Source organism: Rousettus aegyptiacus, unplaced genomic scaffold (assembly GCF_014176215.1).
Source record: "Rousettus aegyptiacus isolate mRouAeg1 unplaced genomic scaffold, mRouAeg1.p scaffold_m13_p_2, whole genome shotgun sequence".
Classification (NCBI taxonomy): domain Eukaryota; kingdom Metazoa; phylum Chordata; class Mammalia; order Chiroptera; family Pteropodidae; genus Rousettus; species Rousettus aegyptiacus.
The window spans coordinates 113,135,171-113,155,541 of NW_023416295.1; the positions used below are offsets into that span (position 1 = coordinate 113,135,171).

Consider the following 20,371-nt stretch of genomic DNA (forward strand, 5'->3'; position numbering starts at 1 on the left):
ACATTGAACTGCATTTTTAGAGCTGGAAGAAACACTTCTAGAGCTAGTGGAAAATATACCATAATTTGCTTCAGATTTTAGAAAAGTATTTCACGCTTTCTTTAATTGTAATCTCCTCCCTTGTAACAACAGCAACTTAAAAAATCATTTCTAAATTGTTCCTATTCTACAAAAATGCCCACACAAAGTATAAAGATAATTAAATCCTGAAATATCTTTCTCCTACTAGAGTAACCTCTTATTTAAAATAGTTAATTATAGCATGTTTTCAGCTGTATACTAAAGATTCAGACAAGTGGTTTTGCCTAGTTCTTTGAAAAGTGAACATTTTGTTTTGTTTTACAGAAATCATATATTTTATTTTTAAAAATTATGACATGAAATGTACAAAGAGCAAAGCTATGCATTCATAACTGAGAGATTTGCTCATATAATGACTAAAGTGATGACAATTTGGGTATAGATGTCATGGCATCGGTGAAATACGAGATTCTATAACGTACTTATAAATAATACACTATTACTGCTAAGAAAACATCTGTACTTTAGATTTAGTCTTTAACTCTTACTGTAGTGGAGAGCATGCTAGATGTAACATTCGAAGGCCTAGACAGCTCCTAGAACTTCAAACAGACGTTAATTCTAAGCTTCAGTTTTCTCACTAAGATAGCCATAGCATTTAAATGGGGAAAATAAAATGTGCGGAGTTTTTGTGACTGTTAACGGAGAAAATATACATGAAACACCAGGGATGAAATCAGGCCCGTAGCAGACATTCAACAAGTGTGTTTCCCATTCCCTATTTTAATTCTCTTCCTTCCCTCTCTTTCCTTACTTACTCCATCTCCTTTTTCACTCTCTAGAAAACCAGTTCTGCATATTCTATATAGATCTCAAGAGAGTATAACTTTGAACATGTTTCTGGTTTCCATTTAAACTGAATTTGTGGAAAGTCAATACATGCAGTTGTCTCCTTATGTTCTAGATATTTTGTACATTGTCTCGATTTGTGCTTCTATAGATAAAAAGTGAGTTCAGTAGAAAAAAGTGGATATACTAATTGTGCAAAGAGTAAAAGATTTTTGATCCAAGAACAGGCGCTAATGAAATACTGGGGACTTAATGTAGATACAAATAAGGTCAGACAAAAATTAGTTTGAAGAATCCCTAGACATTTTAGAAATATAAAATTCTTTTCAAAGAAAAATAATTATAATTGTGTTGACTCCCTAAATTATTAAGACAATTAAAATGGAAATCATTTAAATCATTAATTTTTTTAATTAAATATAGGTATTTAAAATATAGTGTTTACAATTTTATGAAATGTTTCCATATTTTGAACTTGCAAACAATGTCTAGTGAGCAATTAGTGTTCGCCAAGACCAAACATTTCATAAGCAGCTTTTTAAAATAATATTTAGTCAATTTTTGAATCCAAAATCTACAGTTATAATAAACATAGTCATAATAAACATAACATTAATGAAATAATGGGATAATGACTCTAAGACAAGATTATATTCATCTGAATTTTAAAAGCATCATGTTTAAATTTTGATTTATAATATAAATTTGATGTATATTTTGTCATTTTTAAAGGAATTTTAAGTGTGCATACAACCCTTCCTCTTTACATGTCCAGCTTTGCTATATGACCATTCAGTTTATTTATATATTATATCTTTGTAAAATACATCCATTTGATTTAATTTCACAGAATTACAACTGTTATTTTGGCTTGCTAAACATTACACACATAGTTTCCACCTACTCTTTCTTTTATTCATATATTCTTAATTCGTTCATATTTATTGATTGTTTACCATATACTTGACCATGGGCTAGTTGCTGGAAAGTTAATATGATGATTTAATTTTAAACCTTAAGATTTCTTTTTCTATTGTGGAAATAACAAAATATACTCTATTCTACATAAAAAATGATAAAAGAAAATATCAAGTGAAAAGAAAAGGAACCAACACATCAACCCAGGTGTATATAAACTCTTAGTAAACATGACAGTATATATTGCTTAGTAAATGGTGTTACAAAAACTGAATCATACTAAAAAGAGAAATAAAATTACATCTCTACCTAATTACATATAAAAACTTGAACTTCAGATAAACCAAAATCCTAAATATGAAAGGAAAAACTGTAAGGTAATTTTACTAATATACAACAGAACATGTTACTTATAAAGAGGAAAATAAGGACTTAAATTTTTTAAAGTATAAATCATGATAAATATGATTATGTAAAAATAAAGAAATTGCATTTAGCAAACATCACCATTATCAAAAATAATATGACAGATCACGAGAGTTTTCCATAGCTAAACCTAACACAGGCATATATCTAGATGTGTGCAGATAACATATCATCAACTCTTTCAAATCAACAACAAAGATAGAAACCCAGAGTCACTACATATTCCAGGAGTATAGCATAACCCTACACAGAAATCCAGGTGAATCATTCATTTTTTTTTTTTTAACCTTGGTTGAGATATAATTCACACCATAAAATTTATCTACTTCAAGTATACGGTTCAGTAATTTTTAGTAAATTCGCAGAATTGTTCAATTGTCACCACAATCTGGTACTTTGTTATAATAGCCCTAAAAAACTGATATAGTTTCCACTTTTAGCTCTTACGAATAGATACACAATATGTAAAGAATAAGAGTAGACAATTTACAGAAGTAAACTAAAATACTAACAAGTATATAACAGATGTTAAAGCTCCTTAGTAATCAAAGCAAAAAGGCATCACTCTAAAACTAACAGACCTAAAAGTTGAAAAATACTAAGTATTGATGTGGTTGTATACATAAATGACAGAAACAAATAACAACTTGGAAAATTGCCTCATTCCGTGACTAGGTCTTCTATTAGCAAGGTAAAATTACACAAATCCAAATAATGCAGATACCAATTGGGCTATAAAATCGATTTGTAGAATATCATCTTCAAGAATATAGTCATGAACTTGCACATCCTTAAATTTATCATTTTTATGTAACTAGTTATGAAATCTTGTTAAAAGAAAAAGAGTTTTATTTTTTTTAAACAAGCATTGGGGAAACTGTCAAGATTTTTATTTCTATCTGGACTTTTTGAGATTGTAACTACATAAATAATCTAAACATACCCTGATTTAATTTTTTGGTGATTCTCGAAGAACTAATTAGTGTTCTGCTTCCTTTTGAACTGTGACCTTCATTAGCTTTTTATCTTTCTTCCTATGCTGGAGATACCTTGCATTAATGATGACAGTCATTCTGGTAATATGTATTCATTTTGGATTTCAAATTAGTCAAACCTGTACATTTTTTATTTAAATTCATATGCCTCTATAAATTCACAGATGTTTTGGTATTGTATATATTCAGTTACACCTACAGATTTTTATTAATTACAGTAGTACAATCAGTTTTGCAAATTCTAACATTTGACTCCACTAAGGTTTCTAGGCTCCTGCAAGGAAGACACAGGTGATCTCCACTTTTACCTACTGTTGATCTTACCTCTGTTCTACATATTGTGTGCTGATGATTTAAAGTAAATAACAAAGAATTATAATTCTTGTTTGTAATACTTATATTCATTTTATCTTGTATCCTTAATTTAATTTTACTAAATTAGAGTAAACAGGTGCTGTTTTTTTCAACTTGTTTTTTTAAAAAAATGTTACACTGCTTTCTAGCATTTTTATCTCCTCTTTATTAGTCTTAGTTTTTTAAAACTTTTTTCAGGCTGGACCTTACACTTTTTTATTTATGTCTAATTTTGTCATATCTGTCCATTCCAGGGTAATGGAGCTATTAAAGTATGCATTTTAAAATCACAGTTAATGTTGCCTACTCATGTGATAATACCTGTCTTTCCAAAACTTTATTCTTCAAGTTCCATATCACATCTGCATTACCCTGAAGTCTTCTCCTATCTCCACATGTGAATTAACTATAAATGCTCTGCTCTCGCAGAGAGATTATTTATGTTTTTTAAATTACACTTATTTTATTCTGCCCTGTATTATAATTAGGGCTTACGTAAGTATGGTCTGTTATGCTTCTCACTCCATTCCATTAAAAGTAGATAGGAAACAGAGTTAAAATCCTTAGTGAAGCATTAAAAAAAAAATGTTTTTATTCCATATCTTTTTCATAAAACCTAGCCTACAATTTCTGTGCATTAAGAGTCACTCTAATAAGAAAAGCAATTTCTTGTTAAGTAAATGCAATAATGAAAGATAAAATGACTTAAAATAATAGATTGTTTTTTAAAAATGAGAAAAGCATCTAATAAAATACCTTCACAATATTTACTTTCACATACTTTTGTTTGTATCATTGCAATTGTGACATATCTGAATGTGTGTAAGCCATTTGAAAAGTTTGAGACAAAATGAGAAGTAATCTTGACCATTTTATGAAATCAAACATACCAAGCAGTTAAGAACCAAACTTTTTTCTTTGACCAGGTTTTCCCTGACAAGGTTTTATGTAACCTCAGTGGAAGAACAACATTAATTTACTATGTACACATTTACTACAGTCTCTTCTTAGACACAGAATTACAATTACTACAACATGGAATAGAGAAATCCTGGAAGAACCCAAATAACTCACTGAGAGCAAATTCTCCCTCACAACCCTCAGAAAGAACCAACTCTACAGATACCATTTTTTCCAATTTCCAGTCTCCAGAACAGTGAGACAATACATTTCTGTTGTTTAAGTCATCCAATGTGGAGTATTTGGTTACACAGTCCTAGCAAACTAATACATTCCATCTATTGTTCAGCGAGTCATTTGTGTTTTCATATGGTAACAGAGACAGGGAATCAAAGAAACCAAGACAAATAAACTTCAAGGCTGAGTATTTATGAAAAGGGATACATGAGGAGAAATAAGCCTCAGAAATTTACATAGTGGTAGTAGAGTCTGGCTGAATAACAACTTGCACAGGTATAGCGCGTGAGATTACTAAGTTGGTTTAAAAAACAAACAAACAAAAAATTGCAGAAAAACTTGTAAGCTGAACAATTCCAAAGGCTCACATAGGCCTGGGAAAACATTTCTACAAGCCAGAAAAGTGTCTTGCTGAATATCTTGCATTCCACAGAAAAACCAGAGAGGTCACATTTCAGTAGAAGTTCCAAACTAACCTTAAAGACTCCTCTAGACCACCACAATGAAGCTTTAAAACAAGCTATTATTTCAATTTATAGAATAAAACTGTTTATCCAAAATAAAGTTCAATGATGTTTAGAAGAATTCAAAAATAAAAAATGTAATACACAATATGTAGCATTCAATGAAAAATTACTAAACTTGTAAAAAAAACAGCAAATGAGATACATAATCAGGTAAAAACTCAGTAATTAAGAACAGTTTCAGAAATAACAGAAGGATGTCATTAGCAGACAAGATCTTCAAAAAACTGTTATTAAAAATGCATATTAATTTACAAGTAAATATAAACATAATGAAGAATAAAAGGTAGATAGGGATAGCAATAACTAAATAGAATGTCCTGAGATTAAAAAAAAAAAAATACAGCATCTGAAAAATAATTTCACTTGGTAGACTTAACACTACTGGTGAAAATGAAAAATGGAAAAACCATTTTGGAAAGCAGGTCATGAGTCTTTATAAAATTAAACTTCCACCTCCTATATGCATTAAGAAAATGTGTGAAATCAACAGTCTTTTAAATACACAAACTGCCAAAGCACTTAAGAAGAAATAAATAACCTAGATAGTTCTGTACTTATTAAATTAATCAAATTTCTAAAAACCTTACGAAGAAAATTATAAACATGATTGGCATCACTGAAAAAACTCTCAAGCATTTAAAGAAATAATACCAATTTTAAACAAACTCAAAACTAAAAGAATAAAGAATACTTCCTAACATATCTTATATTAACATTACCTTACTATCAGACCAAACAAAGATAGACAAGAATAAAACATAAGGATAGGTATCCTTCATTAACATATATAGGATAATTCATAATGAAACAATGCATCAAATTAGTAATATATTAAAAGATAATATAACATGACCAAGTAAGTGTATCCAAGGAATGCAAGGTTAAAATTTTAAAAATAAACAATATCATTCTCTATATCGACAAGCTAAAGAAGAAGAAAAAGATCACCTCAATAGATGCAGAAAAAGCAGTAGATAAATTTCCAAATGTTCATCTCTTCAAGATAAGAACTCTCAACAAAGAAAAAAAGAAAGAAAAGAAAGAAAAAAGAAATGCGAGTGAACTTCCTCCATCTAATATAAGACATCCATGAAAATCCTACCGTTAGCATTATATAATATATAATGGTAAAAGAAGTATGATTTTTCTCTAACATTGGGAAAAAAATGTTTTCCTAACATTCCTATCATTATTTGTATTTAATCTCATATCGAAGGTCCCAGTTAATTTAATAAAACAAGAAAGATAAATAAAATGCATAATTTTGGAAAGGAGAAAATACAATTTTCTCTATTTGTTCATGACATAATTATCTACATAGAAAATTCCTAGGAATCTAAAAAGGAGCTACTAACACTAATATATGTTGCCAATATCACAATATACAGTCAATTTTTAAAAATCATATGTGTTTTGAAATACTTGCAAAGAACATTTGAAAATTAAAAATTTTTAAAGTATCACTTATAATAGCAACAAATAACATGAAATATGTAAGTAATAGCTAAAAATATGTATAAGATTTATCTGCTGAAAACTATAAAACATGGATGACAGAAATAATATGATTGATCTTTTACTGAAAGTTAGTGACTTTCCATTACAATGTACTGTGATTTACCACCTGAATAAAAACAATAATGCAAGGAGACAAAATAAGGTAATATAGAGCAAAGCAACAAATGAGTCATTCTGTCAGTGTTAAAAACTGATATTTTATACTAGTGCCCTGCAGAAGGTGTTAGATGTCCCTGCTGAGCTGTAGAACAGCAATTCAGTGCACCCGACCAATGGTTTCAGTTCAAAGGCTATCATTAAAAAGAAAGATATCCAGGCTCTTAACGAAAAAGAAATATAAAAAAGAGAAGTAAAGGTCAATGGTTTTCTGCAATAGTCAGCATTAATCTTTTCTACTTTATTACAAACAAATACATTAATGTGGCAATCATATCAATAACATTTTCAGTGTGTGATTACGCTGATGTCCTTTTAATCTATGCAATATACTGGTGGTCTGCCAAAAAATTACGAACTAACAAGATTTACCATTAGTTTATAATGAAGACCCTAAGAAGACATTATACATAAATATTATTATCTATTAAAAAGACTATGATTTTGGTTTTTAAGTCAAAAGATTTTAAATATTTAATCTAATCAATAGGAAACCATTCCTTATTTTTGTAAACTGTTTCTCTAAATTATATTAGATTAGATTCACCAATCAAAAGGGAATGTTATTTATAGGTAGCAATACAATAGATTAATGTTACCCCACATATCATTAGTAATTATTTGGCATAGAGCTTGAGAATATCTAAAACTCTAGGATATTAGCAGTTAAAATTTTGGAAGTATTTTATTTGTGGCAAAAAAAAAAGTCTTGAAAAGTCAATTAAATATTCACTATTTATACAAAGATTAGGCTTTAAAATATGGAGCTGTTACAGAAAAGTTTATTATCTGTGGCACACATGGAGTTTCTTATTATTGAGTAATACTTTATATTTTGTCTGGCAGTGACTTTGTAAATCATAACTTTTCCATAAATCTATTTCAATAAGTAGCTAAATTACACTGACTTGTACAGATTTAAATGCGTGGTTCTAGATTGCATAAAGATAATAATAACAGAATTAAAATGGTTTGCTGGCTTCAGGCTGTCTCCAGTGAAGCAAGAAATCAATCAACAAACATAACCAACATCACAGAAGAACCACCTGAAGAGTAAATAACATGTACCGAAGGCTTACTATGTACCAGACACATTTTTAAGCATTTAACAAATATTATCTCAAATAATCCTCACAAATCTCCTGTGAGAAAGGTGCTATCATCATTATCTCCACTCTTCAGATAAGAAATATAGGTTCAGAGAGGTTAAGCAGCTTGTCTCAGTAACACAGCTACCAGTGAGATTTTAGTCCAAGAAATTTGGCTGTAGGTCCTATGTCTTTAACCAGCTCATTAATTCTTACCAGGATTCCTGAGATAATGTATGAAAAATGTTTTAACAGTGTTTGTCACATAGCAACAACTCAAAAGTTCTAGCCAAAATATTTATTCAAAAAGAACTAAAGTGTATGGCATTTATTTTAAGTGCAAATTGTAATAGCAGTGCAGGAGAGTTTAGCCAGAGCAAATAAGACTTCGAAAGTCCTCTAAATCTGTGACTTTTGTTGCTGCCTCAGAGGAAAGCTGAAACTTGAATTTGAAAATGAAGACTCAAAACCAAAGCTGATGGCTACTCGCAACAAATCTTAGCCCTGGGGTCTCAACCCACTCATGTGAAGAATGTAGGTCAACCAGAATTCCAGATTTTTTCTTTAATTTACATACATTCAAAGCCTTAGGCCAGTTGTAAGAACAGAACGGAACAGAACAGAACAGAATGGAACAGAACAGAACAGAACAGAACAGAACAGAGCAGAACAGAACAGAATAACAGAAGTAAAAGCCTTTCTCCATGGGCAAACTGCGGTAGTCTCCCTTGATTCCAGAACTTTGTTAAAAGGTTCCACTCTAGGGTGCATTGTGATACCAATGATAAAAGACTACATATTTCTAAGCCTCTTTAAGAAAGAAATGGTTCCATTATTTTTTTTTTTTTTCTTTATCAAGAAGCTAATTTCATCCTCTGATCTCGTAGTTGTCTTTTCTTTCTGGACTTGAAACCCACTTACATAATCGCAAGTGGTGATATCACAATTCTGATGAATAAAATGTCTACTAACAGTTCCTACAATCTAGGAAAAGAAATAACATGGATTAATCAGATCTGCCTTTAGAATTTTCTAGGCTCACAGCAAGAGTACAAATAAAGCTCATATTTTTTTTATGCCCAAATATATTATCTATCAAACTTACTTTATTTAGATGAAATTCTCAAAATGAATATTTACTTTTGAGAGTTTAGTTAAATTTTACATTACTTTCGCTAAAATAAAGTGATTCATAATCACTTTATTTTCAATGCTTATGTATTAGCCCATAATAATCAATATTATGCATTGTGCATGTTATGTCTATACCTACATATGTATAAATGTAAGAGAAATATTTAAATGCAAAATGTTTCTCAGGCATCAAGCAACTGTTGGGAATACCTTACTAATACATGGGTAACCCCAGAGCCACAAATTGAAATACAAAGAAAAGGCAAAAATTGGATATTGGACATTACTGGGAAGCAGTACTGTGTTATGCAAGAACATATTTCATTCTTGCCATCTGAAAGGAAAGATTGACAAGTCTATTTATTTCTCTTTCACTTACATAAGGAGTTGGACTGCTCAAATTCTGACTGCCATTCAAAACAGGGTCTGTCTCTGACTGCAAACCTCCTTGGCATTTGGATTCAGTGACTTTTGTTTTCACAGTATAGGTGAAGGATGTGCATAAGTTTGAATGGTTAATCATGAAAGCAAATTTTAGAGTTACAGGACATCCTTAGTACATTTGACATTCTTATATTTGAATTTCAAACGATGGCAATGTAAGTTAAAATATAATGACCAACGAGAAAAATATTTCAACATATAAGATAGAAAGGCTTATACTCTTATCATTTAAAAAAAAACACTTTTAAATCAATAAGAAAATAATGATCTTTCCCCTACTAAATATTTTCATTTCAGTTACAAAATAAACAAGTTAAAGCATAAAAACGATTCTGAAACCAAAATGATATTATAGGTTACAGTTGTTAAGAGAATAAAAATATGCTGAATAAAAATATTAAAATTTTATATAAAACCACAAAGAAAATAAGTATCTATTTTTGTCTTTTACACTGTTTCTGGCTCTGTCTCTTTTAGTGAGTCTTATTAACAGAGATGGAGAATAAAAAGGCATTTGTGAAATCAATAGCTGCATACTAGACACCAGGGGATGTGTTAGTTTGCTCAAACAATGAAACCATATCTGGTTAAGCAGCTATGATTAGAGTAACCACCAGCTTAAGTTTATGATAGTCCACTGTCATTCTCTAAGAACCACCTGTCTTCTGCACAGGCCAGATAAGTGAATTGAATAGTGATGTGGTGGGAATCACCATCCCTACACCCTTTAAGTTCTTGATAGTAACACTAATCTCTACTATCTCTCTAGGAATGTGGTATTGCTTTTGGTTCACTATTTTCCTAGGTAGAGACAGTTCTACTGGCTTCCACTTGACTTTTTCCATCATATATATATATATATATATATATATATATTTAATTAATTATATAAATATAGACAGATAATTAAATGCCATGATAATCATTCTAAAGGTCAATGAACCAATGTGAAAATTCTGCTAGCAGCTGAGTATATATGTATCAATTATGCATTCTGGAGCTGGGAAAATAATCACAGAATGAGTTCAGGGACCCATAAGGACTGCTATAAGATGGAGCTGAGGTAAAACTCCATTGATCACCTGACCTCTATAAGCCACTACTCTGACTGGTACACTGTGTGAAATTTTGGGTCTTCTGGAATTATTGTCAGTTAAGAGCCAGTGTCCAGTAGTCCTCAAAAGATCTGGTATTTCCTTTTCTCCAGTGAACAAACACTGGTAAAGGGCTATAGGTTCATTTGAATAAAGCTGGGATAAAGATTAACACTACACATTTTTAGCCCTTCCTCAAGGGCACAGGGCCTCTCCTTCTTTAAAGAGCTTCTGGGTTTATAAACTGGCTCAAGTTGGAATTGATTGAGCGATCATGACCTGTTTTTATGAATCAGGGTAGATTTTGATTTATTTGACCTAGAACTTTTCTGCTTACACAGAACAAGTAAGAGTTGTAGACTTCCTATCTATTTCACTTTTAGGAAAACCATAAACTAGTCAACACCATAGGTTTACACAATTCAGACTATTTTAACTGCTGCTTTGACCTGCTGTCCATTATGGTAACCATGCCCACCTTTCCTTTAGTAGCTGAGTGCTGATATTTGGCCCCTCTCACAGCAAAATCCAATTAATTCAAATGCACTTAAGTTTTCCAATTCCACTGTAAGATCAGGCTTACAAAGAGAGATCACAGTGCTCTCTAAAGATTCCAGAGCTTCCCTCACCAATTTATTTCTCAAAGTAGGGATGATAGGTCTGTCTTCTGGAACCACTCAGTGCAAGTAAGTAGATCTTAAATGATAAATCCACTCTAACATTCCAAGCTTCCCAAACTTCTGAATCCCTTCCTCTATATTAAACCAAGGGAGCTCAGGCATTCCCAGTTTGCTCACAGTTGACTATCTTTTGGTCCATGTTTCAGCCAACCAACCAAACAGTTGGAGTACTTCCTAATTCACTAAGCTGCAACATTAAAAGCAGAATCTCTGCTTAGTGAGTCCATATCACAAATTTGTCCTGATCCTTCCACCATTATTCCACACCATTGGTATTTGTTCTAATACATGTCCACCAGATTTTTGTCTGTGTAAAATCTCTTGGAGTGTAGCATACCTTCTCAGGGGTCACACTTTGTACCTTACCTCTAGGTCCTCTGGGGACTTAAATTTAATTGTAGGTCAAGAAGCAAAAGAGGAGCATGGGACCTAAGGAGAATCAGCATTGTACTGCATGGCAACTACCTGAGGAGGCCATTACAATATCCTTAGACAATGCAGACTTAATCCCATCAGCCAGAATTGAGAGGCAATAGAGATAGGGAAGCTGTTACCTCTGGGGATAGAGAAGTTCCTTCCATTGGCAAAGAATCATCAGAGTTTAGAGGCTTATTGTCCCCAGCTTCATCAAAGTCATGCAACATGCTCCCATTCCAATTTACAGGATCTCATTCTTTCCCAATCAATGTTCTCATATTAACAATAGACATTCAGCCAGACTGGGAGTTCAATTTACATTGTAATTCATCCAGTAACAGGATGAGATTCTGAGTTGGATTTTCAGCAATCTCAGCTCTGTGGCTATAGGGGATAAGGGTATTCTTAAGGGCATACACTGAGCTGGGAATTAGAATCCCTGAGCTCATCCTTTTCTTTACTTTGTCCAGGGGCATTGGGAACAACCAGTCAACCTCATTGTATTTGTTCGTTTCCAAAAGTGTTAGAAAGTGTCTGCTATTCAGTCTCCAGGCTCCCTGCTTCTCATAAGTGGTTGATTATGAGTATTTGATGGAGTTATTTTGTATATATATATTACTAGATCATGCCATAAATTATCAGTGCTCTCTTTGCTCCTGAATCTTTAAATTTGATTAGATTAGAGAGTTCCAGAAACCCTGGAACAAATTCAGAAAAATCATCCTTATATCTGTTCCTCTGGAACCAATCTTGGTACCAAAATCTATATTAGTGTGAGTTCTCCAGAAAAACAGAACCAATAGAAAAAATATATATATATTTTATATATTTTTTAATGTAATAATTTAATATATAAATATGTGTGTGTATATAGTTTATTATAAGAAATTGACTCATGTGGTTATGGAAGCTGAGAAATTTTAAGATTTGTAGTTGGCAAGCTGGGGCCCAGAAGCCAATGGTGTATTTCTGGTCAAGTTTAATGGCTTAACAAGGAGTTCCAAGAACATAAGTTCAAATCCAAGACCAAAAGTAAGAGAAGACTGATATCCCAGTTCCAAGACAGTCAGGTAGGGAGAGTTCTACCTTACCGAGAACTTTGTTCTATTTAGGCCTTCATCACATTGGATGCAGTCCACTCACATCAGTAAAGGCAATCCACTTTATTTGTTCTACCAATTCAAATGTTAATCTCATCCAGAAACACCCTCACAGATATACCCAGTACAGTGTTTAACCAAATATCTGGCATCCTGTGTCCCAGTTAACACACAAAATTAGCCATCACAATGAGTGATGAGTGTTGCAACTTAGATTCAGAATTAAAATTTTGTTTTTCCTTACATTTCAAAAAAAAAAGTGAAGAATTATGTTAAATGCACAAAGATAATTCCAAAAAATTATACTGAAATGAAAGCAATATAGTGTAAGTGCTCTTTAAATGTGGAATGATTTTATGTCACTCTAAGCCATATCAAAAAAAAAAAAAAACCGAAAATACAAATAGTGCAAAAACATTCTAAAAAACAATGCTCGACTCACTCAAAATCAAAGAAATGCCAACTAAAATAATTCCTAATTTATTAAATTGGCAAGAGTAACAAGTTAGAAGATAATTGTTATTGAAGTATGTGTAAAAGACCAACATTGCTATTAGAATTAGAAACTGATACATTTGGAAGACATTTTTCAGTAATATCTTTCAAAATTTAAAATATTGTAACCTTTTACATAGATGTTCTATTTCTAAAAGTTTACCTAAAAGATATAGTCACTCAAGAATGCAAAGAGACACATAAGTATATTCCTTGCAATACTGCTAACAGAAATTTAAAAATTTTAAAAATATTCCCATTAAGTACATTACTTTTTGTATAGTAAATCTCCATGTACTACTATAAAATAATATTCTAGTGTTTTGCTTGTTATATTCTTAAGAAGAGTAAGTTAAGGGCAATATGTATTATAGAATCATATCTTGGCCAAAGAGAAAAAGACACATTCTAATAATTTGTTTTTCATCCTTTCATTACCATATGGGTCGTGGTGACTGAAGTGAAACAGATTTGAAACCATAATGGTGGAAATAATATGTTAAAGATGACAGAGTGAACAAATAGAAGGGGACTGAAGCCCTAATGGCATTGTGGAGCACTGTCTATTGGTCCTGGACTGTCTCTGGACTCCTTGAAAAGCGAGAAAAAATACGTATCCTTATTAGTTACCTGTATTACATGCAACCAAACCTAATTCTAAACTATGCAGTACTAGTACTCTAATTTGCATACTACAAATAACTAATCTGAGCCACTGATATGTTTATGTCATTTGTTTAGATTTGATCAAGTTAGCGAAAGTACCTCTGAAACTAAAGGTCAGGTATTGTCAACAGTAATTTTTTTGATCTATTAAAGAAAATAGAGAGAATATGTGAACTTTGCAGAATACTAAAGAGAAGTCTTCCCATGCCCGTTTGTTAAAATTAAAAATCACTATTAAGTGACTTTTGCTTTGTTTATTTTCCTTACTGGTTTTGAAAAAAATGGTGATTTTTATAATTTATTTTGGAATTATAATGCTTTTTTAATGCTTTTTTAAAAATTTAACTTGAGGCCAACATATTGAGGGACAAGTGACTATTGAGTTGTCATGGTCCTGGGTATCAATATTACTTATATAGAATCTCTGTTATATTGTTATTCTAAATGCTAAAAACCTGAAAATACCTAGGATCGAAATCATTTTTATGAATGATTCAGTATAAAATTGATAACAAAAAACTAATCCATGCAGGTTTAGATCAATTTCTACTGTCTGGGGGTCCACTGTTTTAAACATTTTCCTAGCTCTTAAAAAAAAAATCTATTGTTAAAAATGGCAAATTATAATAAAAGTACATCTTGTTTCTCAGAATGCGTTGTTTAAAATACATATTGTACTGAATTTTAATTTCCTAAATGTCTAATCTCCTCTAACCTCAGTTGAAAATAAGTCAAATTTCTTTTTCCTAGGAGAGATACCAGAAATTAAGTATTTAGTTTAAATGAGAAAACAGAAAAATCCCCTCTTTAACATTTTTGTGAAAAAAAGACCAATTTTTGGCACTTTGGTATTATAAACCAGGGTATGTTTATGCCATCTTATGTATTTAATTCACTACACTGTAAGCTTCAGGAAAGTAAGGGACATGCCTCCACTATATTCCCACTGTCTAGCATAAGTAAATCAATAAATAATGAAATAAGAACTTCCATATTTCTCTAACTTCAAAGATTAATCTCTCCTATTTCTCAAATTGCTGCCATAATTTCACTTTTAACTTTCCTTAAAATTTTAAGAGTTTCCTAACAACCTCTAAAACAAAGTGAAAATAAAATTGTGAAGCATATACATGTTAGAGAATATAGATAAAGAAGGACAGAGTTTAAATTAGACTGCCTGCATTCAATCCTGCTTCTGACACAAATATTCATTTTTAGGTGAGACACTAAACTCTTCCACAGTCAGCATTATTTTTGTTTTCTTTCTGGATGTAAAAGTAGCACATTATCTCTTTGGGTCCTTGTAAGAGCATGACAAGTGGCTATTACCCAATTAATGTTAGATATTATGATTTTTATTCTGTTTTACCTTAGAATTGAAATAACCTCCTTCAGCTGGCACCAAACTGATTTCTCAGCTCAGCTACCTGTAGATTCTCACTATTCCTTAACAACACAGTTACTGATAATTTTTCATATGTTATTTTGCATGATTTACATCTCAAGGCTTGAACTCTTTCTTAAGGTGCAATTTAAGCATCTTCCGGGATGGATTACTGACTTCCAAGTCAACTGAATCAAGCCCATGGGGTTTTTGTATCACAAGCAACAAATTGAATTTTGTAATAACAATGGAAGACTAAGTATGTATATGCAGACAGTTTTTAGAGTCTCTTTAAAATGTAACTAAGATGGAAGACAAATGTTTTTTGGATCTAGCTTCACTTCCCTTCGCTCATCTCTAGATCAAAATCCAAGGGTGCCAGGGTTGAGTGGGGAATGATGAATAAGGCAGAGCATAAAAGAATTTTAGGACAGCAAAACACTCTATATGATATTATTTTGATGGGTATGTCATTATACATGAATGAATTTTCTTAAACCCATACAACAACGAGAGTGAATCCTAAGGCAAATGATGAACCTTGGGTGATTTTGATATTTCAGCATAGATTCATTGATAACAACAAACATATCATTCTGGTGAGGGATGCTGATAGTGGGGAGGAACGTGCATGTGGGGGTTAGGGACCACATGGGAAATCTGTTCCTTCCTCTCAATTTTGTTGTAAACTTAAAACTGCTTTAAAATAAAGTCTTTAATTTTTAAAAATGATTCCCTCACTCAGAATCTACATATTAGCTACTGGTATTGAGCTCTTCAATTTTTATGATAAAATAATGAGAAATTTCCAAATATGGCACTAAATTCTTTTTCTGGGTAATGAGACTAATGAAGCATCTCCACACAAATAAAAGCAGTGCAGAAACAGCATTGAGCAGTGGCACATAGTAATCAGTCTGTAGGACTATTTAAGGAAAGAAAGAGAGAAAAGGTAGTAATTATTTATAAACAGAGGGATGAACATGTTTATTTTATATTCTCTTATAATGGATATTTACACAGCATTCAAAACTTTAAACTAAAGGCTCTAGAGTATGTATTCTTATTAACATTTTATGATAATAAAGAAATTAGGCAAGCATATCATCAAAGGAAAATGCTAAAATTGTCTGCAAGGGGTACAGAGCCTGATTGTATCCCCAAGAAAAATTCAGTCTCTGGATATACTTCATTAATATTCTCTATAAATAGAGAGGACTCTTCATTGTGCAAATATGAAGTGCGCTTTTCTTCAGTCTTATGTTTCACACTGAAGAGAGAACTGTAGTCTTCCTTGAATATCTAAGTTCGATTAAATATTATTCTGAGACTAAAATAAGAAGTATCTCCATGCAATAAATTGTCTCCCACCTACAGAAACTTACACCCTTGTTATAATTACTTCAGTACTAACAACTCCTCCTCTTAACACTCAAAGCGTGTGGGTTCTGAGAAGGCAGCACACAAACCTCGTATTTTAAAAAGGAATCTAATAATAACAACAAAATATTTTTCTCTTCCAGATACCCACCTATCACCATTTACTTTTATTTTTTCCTTCTTTTACTGACTTTTTGCTCTAAACATTCTGTACATCTATATCACTTATTGTAAGCTAAATCTCTGTGTGGAATTTATTCTTCTGCTTTTACCATTTACTCAAATTCCTAAGGAAAAAAATTGTAACACATAAAAAACTCAGATGAATCCGGCTTGCTGACTTTTCAGCAACCGGGAGCTGGCTGAACGGCGGTCCACTGCTACATGTCCCTTTAAGCTTGAGCAGACCGGTGCTCACCCAGCCGCAGCTCACCGAGAATGGAAATCCCACCGACCCACTACACAGCCTCCAGGGCGGCCTCCGTGGTGGAAAACTGCATCCGCTACCAGCAGGGGACACCCCGCAAGGTGTTTCTGGTGCAAACAGTCAAACAAGCCAGCATGGAGGATATTCCAGGAAGAGGACATAAGTATTGCCTTAAGTTTTCTGTGGAAGAAATTATGCAAAAACAAGTGACAGTGAACTGTACTGCTGAAGTACTTTACCCTCCAATGGGACAAGATACTGCACCAGAAGTCAACTTCACATTTGAAAAAGAAATTGGAAAGAACCCAGATGAGGAAAATAACACATTCTATCAAAGACTCAAGTCCATGAAGGTACCACTAGAAGCACAAAATATTCCAGATAGTTTTAGAAATGAATCTCCAGAAATGAAGTCAGTTCGACATATAGCCTGGGTTGCCTATGGTTATATAATATGGCAGAGTTCTACGGAAAACACATGGTATAAAATGGCAAAAATTCAAACTGTCAAGCAAGTGCAAAGAAATGATGAATTCATTGAGTTAGGTTATACCATCCTACTTCCTGACATTGCATCTCAGGAAATTATTCCTTGGCAAATGCAAGTTCTCTGGCATCCACAATATGGTACTAAAGTAAAACATAATAGCCATCTGCCAAAGGAAGCACAACTGGAATAAATGAAGATCCTAACACTGGATGAAGTGTCAATATGCTTATTAATGATGTGTATGTCAGCCTTCACTGATATTTAGCTGAAGAGGCCAAGTTCCAAAATGTCTCTTTGTATAAGTGTCTTGATTACAGTATAGATCTACATAGTTTCCATAATAAAGTGTCACGACATAAAAGTGTCTTAATAACAGTGATAGTGGCATGAATATCTCATAATAAAAAGCCTCAATTCAAAAAAAAAAAACTCAGATGACCTTACATAGATTTTTAATTTATTAAATTGATTCTGATTATATCAACAAAAATCTCAAGGTTTCTGAATTTTTGCATTTCTGTGAAATACAAGGATGTCAATAATGATTTATTATTTATTGAATGCTTACTATTTAGTGCTAGATACAATTTTAAGAGCATAACATATGTAAGTCATTTGGTAATCATAACCCTATGAGATGGTGTGATATTTGCTCCATTTTATAGATGAAAATTGTGGTATAAAGTGCCTTAATAGCATGATGGCAAATGTCAAAATGAATCTTGATATATTCTTAATTTCCTTAAAAGCTTAAAAACTTCAGTTATATTTGCCTACTGCATTCAGTTATATTTGTCTACTCATTTAGGCAAAATGAGAGGTCCTGGAAAGATATAAAAGTCTCCTATACAGAAAAATCAGAAGAAAAACAAAATATTTTTAGAAAATATTTGAATGCTGGAATCATTTTTGGACTTATGTTCTCTACAAACCCCTTCTTATTTTAGACAAACTATTGTGTTTTTCCAATGTTGCACAGCTGGTAAGCTGTTAAGTAAGGAGTTGAATCTAGGCCGTCTGAATATGCTTATGACATTATACTGTATGCACTGGAATTACACTTTCTTCTTTGGTAGCACTTCAATAGTGAACATCATAAATCACTTGGAGGTGATTTTGATTAGTAAGTTATTGACCTTAGGAACAGTTTGATGGATTTTGTCATTTTGCTGGTTTAAAAGGAAATATTATTTGTATTCCGGCATTGAAGATAAAGAAATAAATTCCCTTTGACATATTAAAAATTTTAGCCATTTTATTTTGTTCACATATAATCTTTGAAATTATACAAAATTTCTGGCGACTATTTATAAAAATGCATACTAGCAGCACACTTGTAAAAATGGTTGTAAATGCTAGGTTTCATAAATTTCCACTTTCTCATGGAACTTATCATTAGCTCAAATGCATAAGGTATAAAAAATTATACCTGGATCAAGTTTTAAAAAATCAGAGGCTGTCAAGTAATGAGGATAATAATGGGGACATTTACCTAAAACAACGCTTCTGTATTTTACTAAGCCTTTATTCCCATTACTTTGTGAAGAAAGCAAATTTAAGGAACACATGCAGGCCGTCCATACACAGTCATGAAAGTTGCATCCTGCATAGGGGCCGTCAGCCAACAAAACCTGTTGTAGTTAAAAATCCTCTCAAACAAGCTGTTTTGTTAGCCCTGAGGAAAACTATACCTTTTTCTAATTCATTTTACTAGAGGGGTGGCCTTTTTCTAATTCAGCAGATAAGCCTAATGTAACAGCAGCAGCTCTGAATATGTAGACTGGCCAAAATGTCTGGCAGAGAATTTTTTAAGCAAAGTTATTATTGCACAAGTATTTTGCAGGAAGAAGCAAATACAGCTGGCCCCAGAAACCAAAGGCATATAACTAAGTCCAAGTGTTGGCCATAACTCTATGATTCTGGCAGAGTGCCCAGTTTACCTTTTCTTGGGGGAAATGTTCGTTCGAAATTATTTCTATATTATCATTTTGTTCTTTGAATTCTGAGATTCATAAATTTATTGTCAGTGTTGTCATTCAAATTATCTTGAGATGTATACAATCTGAGTATGTTTTCCAATTCTTTGATATTTCTGATTCATTTTGACACTGACATAGCTGTTAACTTTCATTGTCGAATCATCTCATACAAAAGACTTACCAACCTTTATATTTATAAAAGATATACTGAAGAAATGACTAAATAATGAGCACTACAACTATCAAAACTTGTAGTAAAAATAGAAGCACTTTCAACAAGATACATTAAATAATTCAAGAGTCAGGAGGAAGAATAACATTTCTAGTTTGGAGTAGGCATCTTTGAACAGTCAGTGGCATCACCGAAGATAATGCAGTTCAGCATTACCATGTTCCATTTATTATAATTCTTGTGGGGGATATAATGATGAGTGAATTTAAAAAGTGCTTAAGTGCTAACGCGGGTCATTAAAATGGTGACATAGGACTTTTCCAACTTCAGTTCCCCTAAAAGAAGACCAACTAGTAACTATGTATAGATAAGAAACTACTGCATTTGTGTGTCCCAATAATGAAGTACCTGAAAAAGAAATTTAAAAAACCATTTACAATAGCATCGAAAAGAATAAAGGTACTCAAGAATAAATATAACCAAGGAGGTGTAAGATTCGTGCACTGAAAACTATTAGACA

The 20,371-nt window shown here is 32.1% G+C and overlaps 1 protein-coding gene across 1 annotated transcript; it reads left to right on the plus strand.

Annotated features, from left to right (window-relative positions):
* Positions 1 to 17,194: 17,194 nt before the first annotated feature.
* On the plus strand, positions 17,195 to 17,929 carry LOC107500326 (latexin-like). Its single transcript, XM_036237944.1, has one exon. The coding sequence runs from the start codon at positions 17,222 to 17,224 to the stop codon at positions 17,888 to 17,890; it is 669 nt and encodes a 222-aa protein (XP_036093837.1). The 5' UTR covers positions 17,195 to 17,221; the 3' UTR covers positions 17,891 to 17,929.
* The last annotated feature ends 2,442 nt before the right edge of the window (positions 17,930 to 20,371 follow it).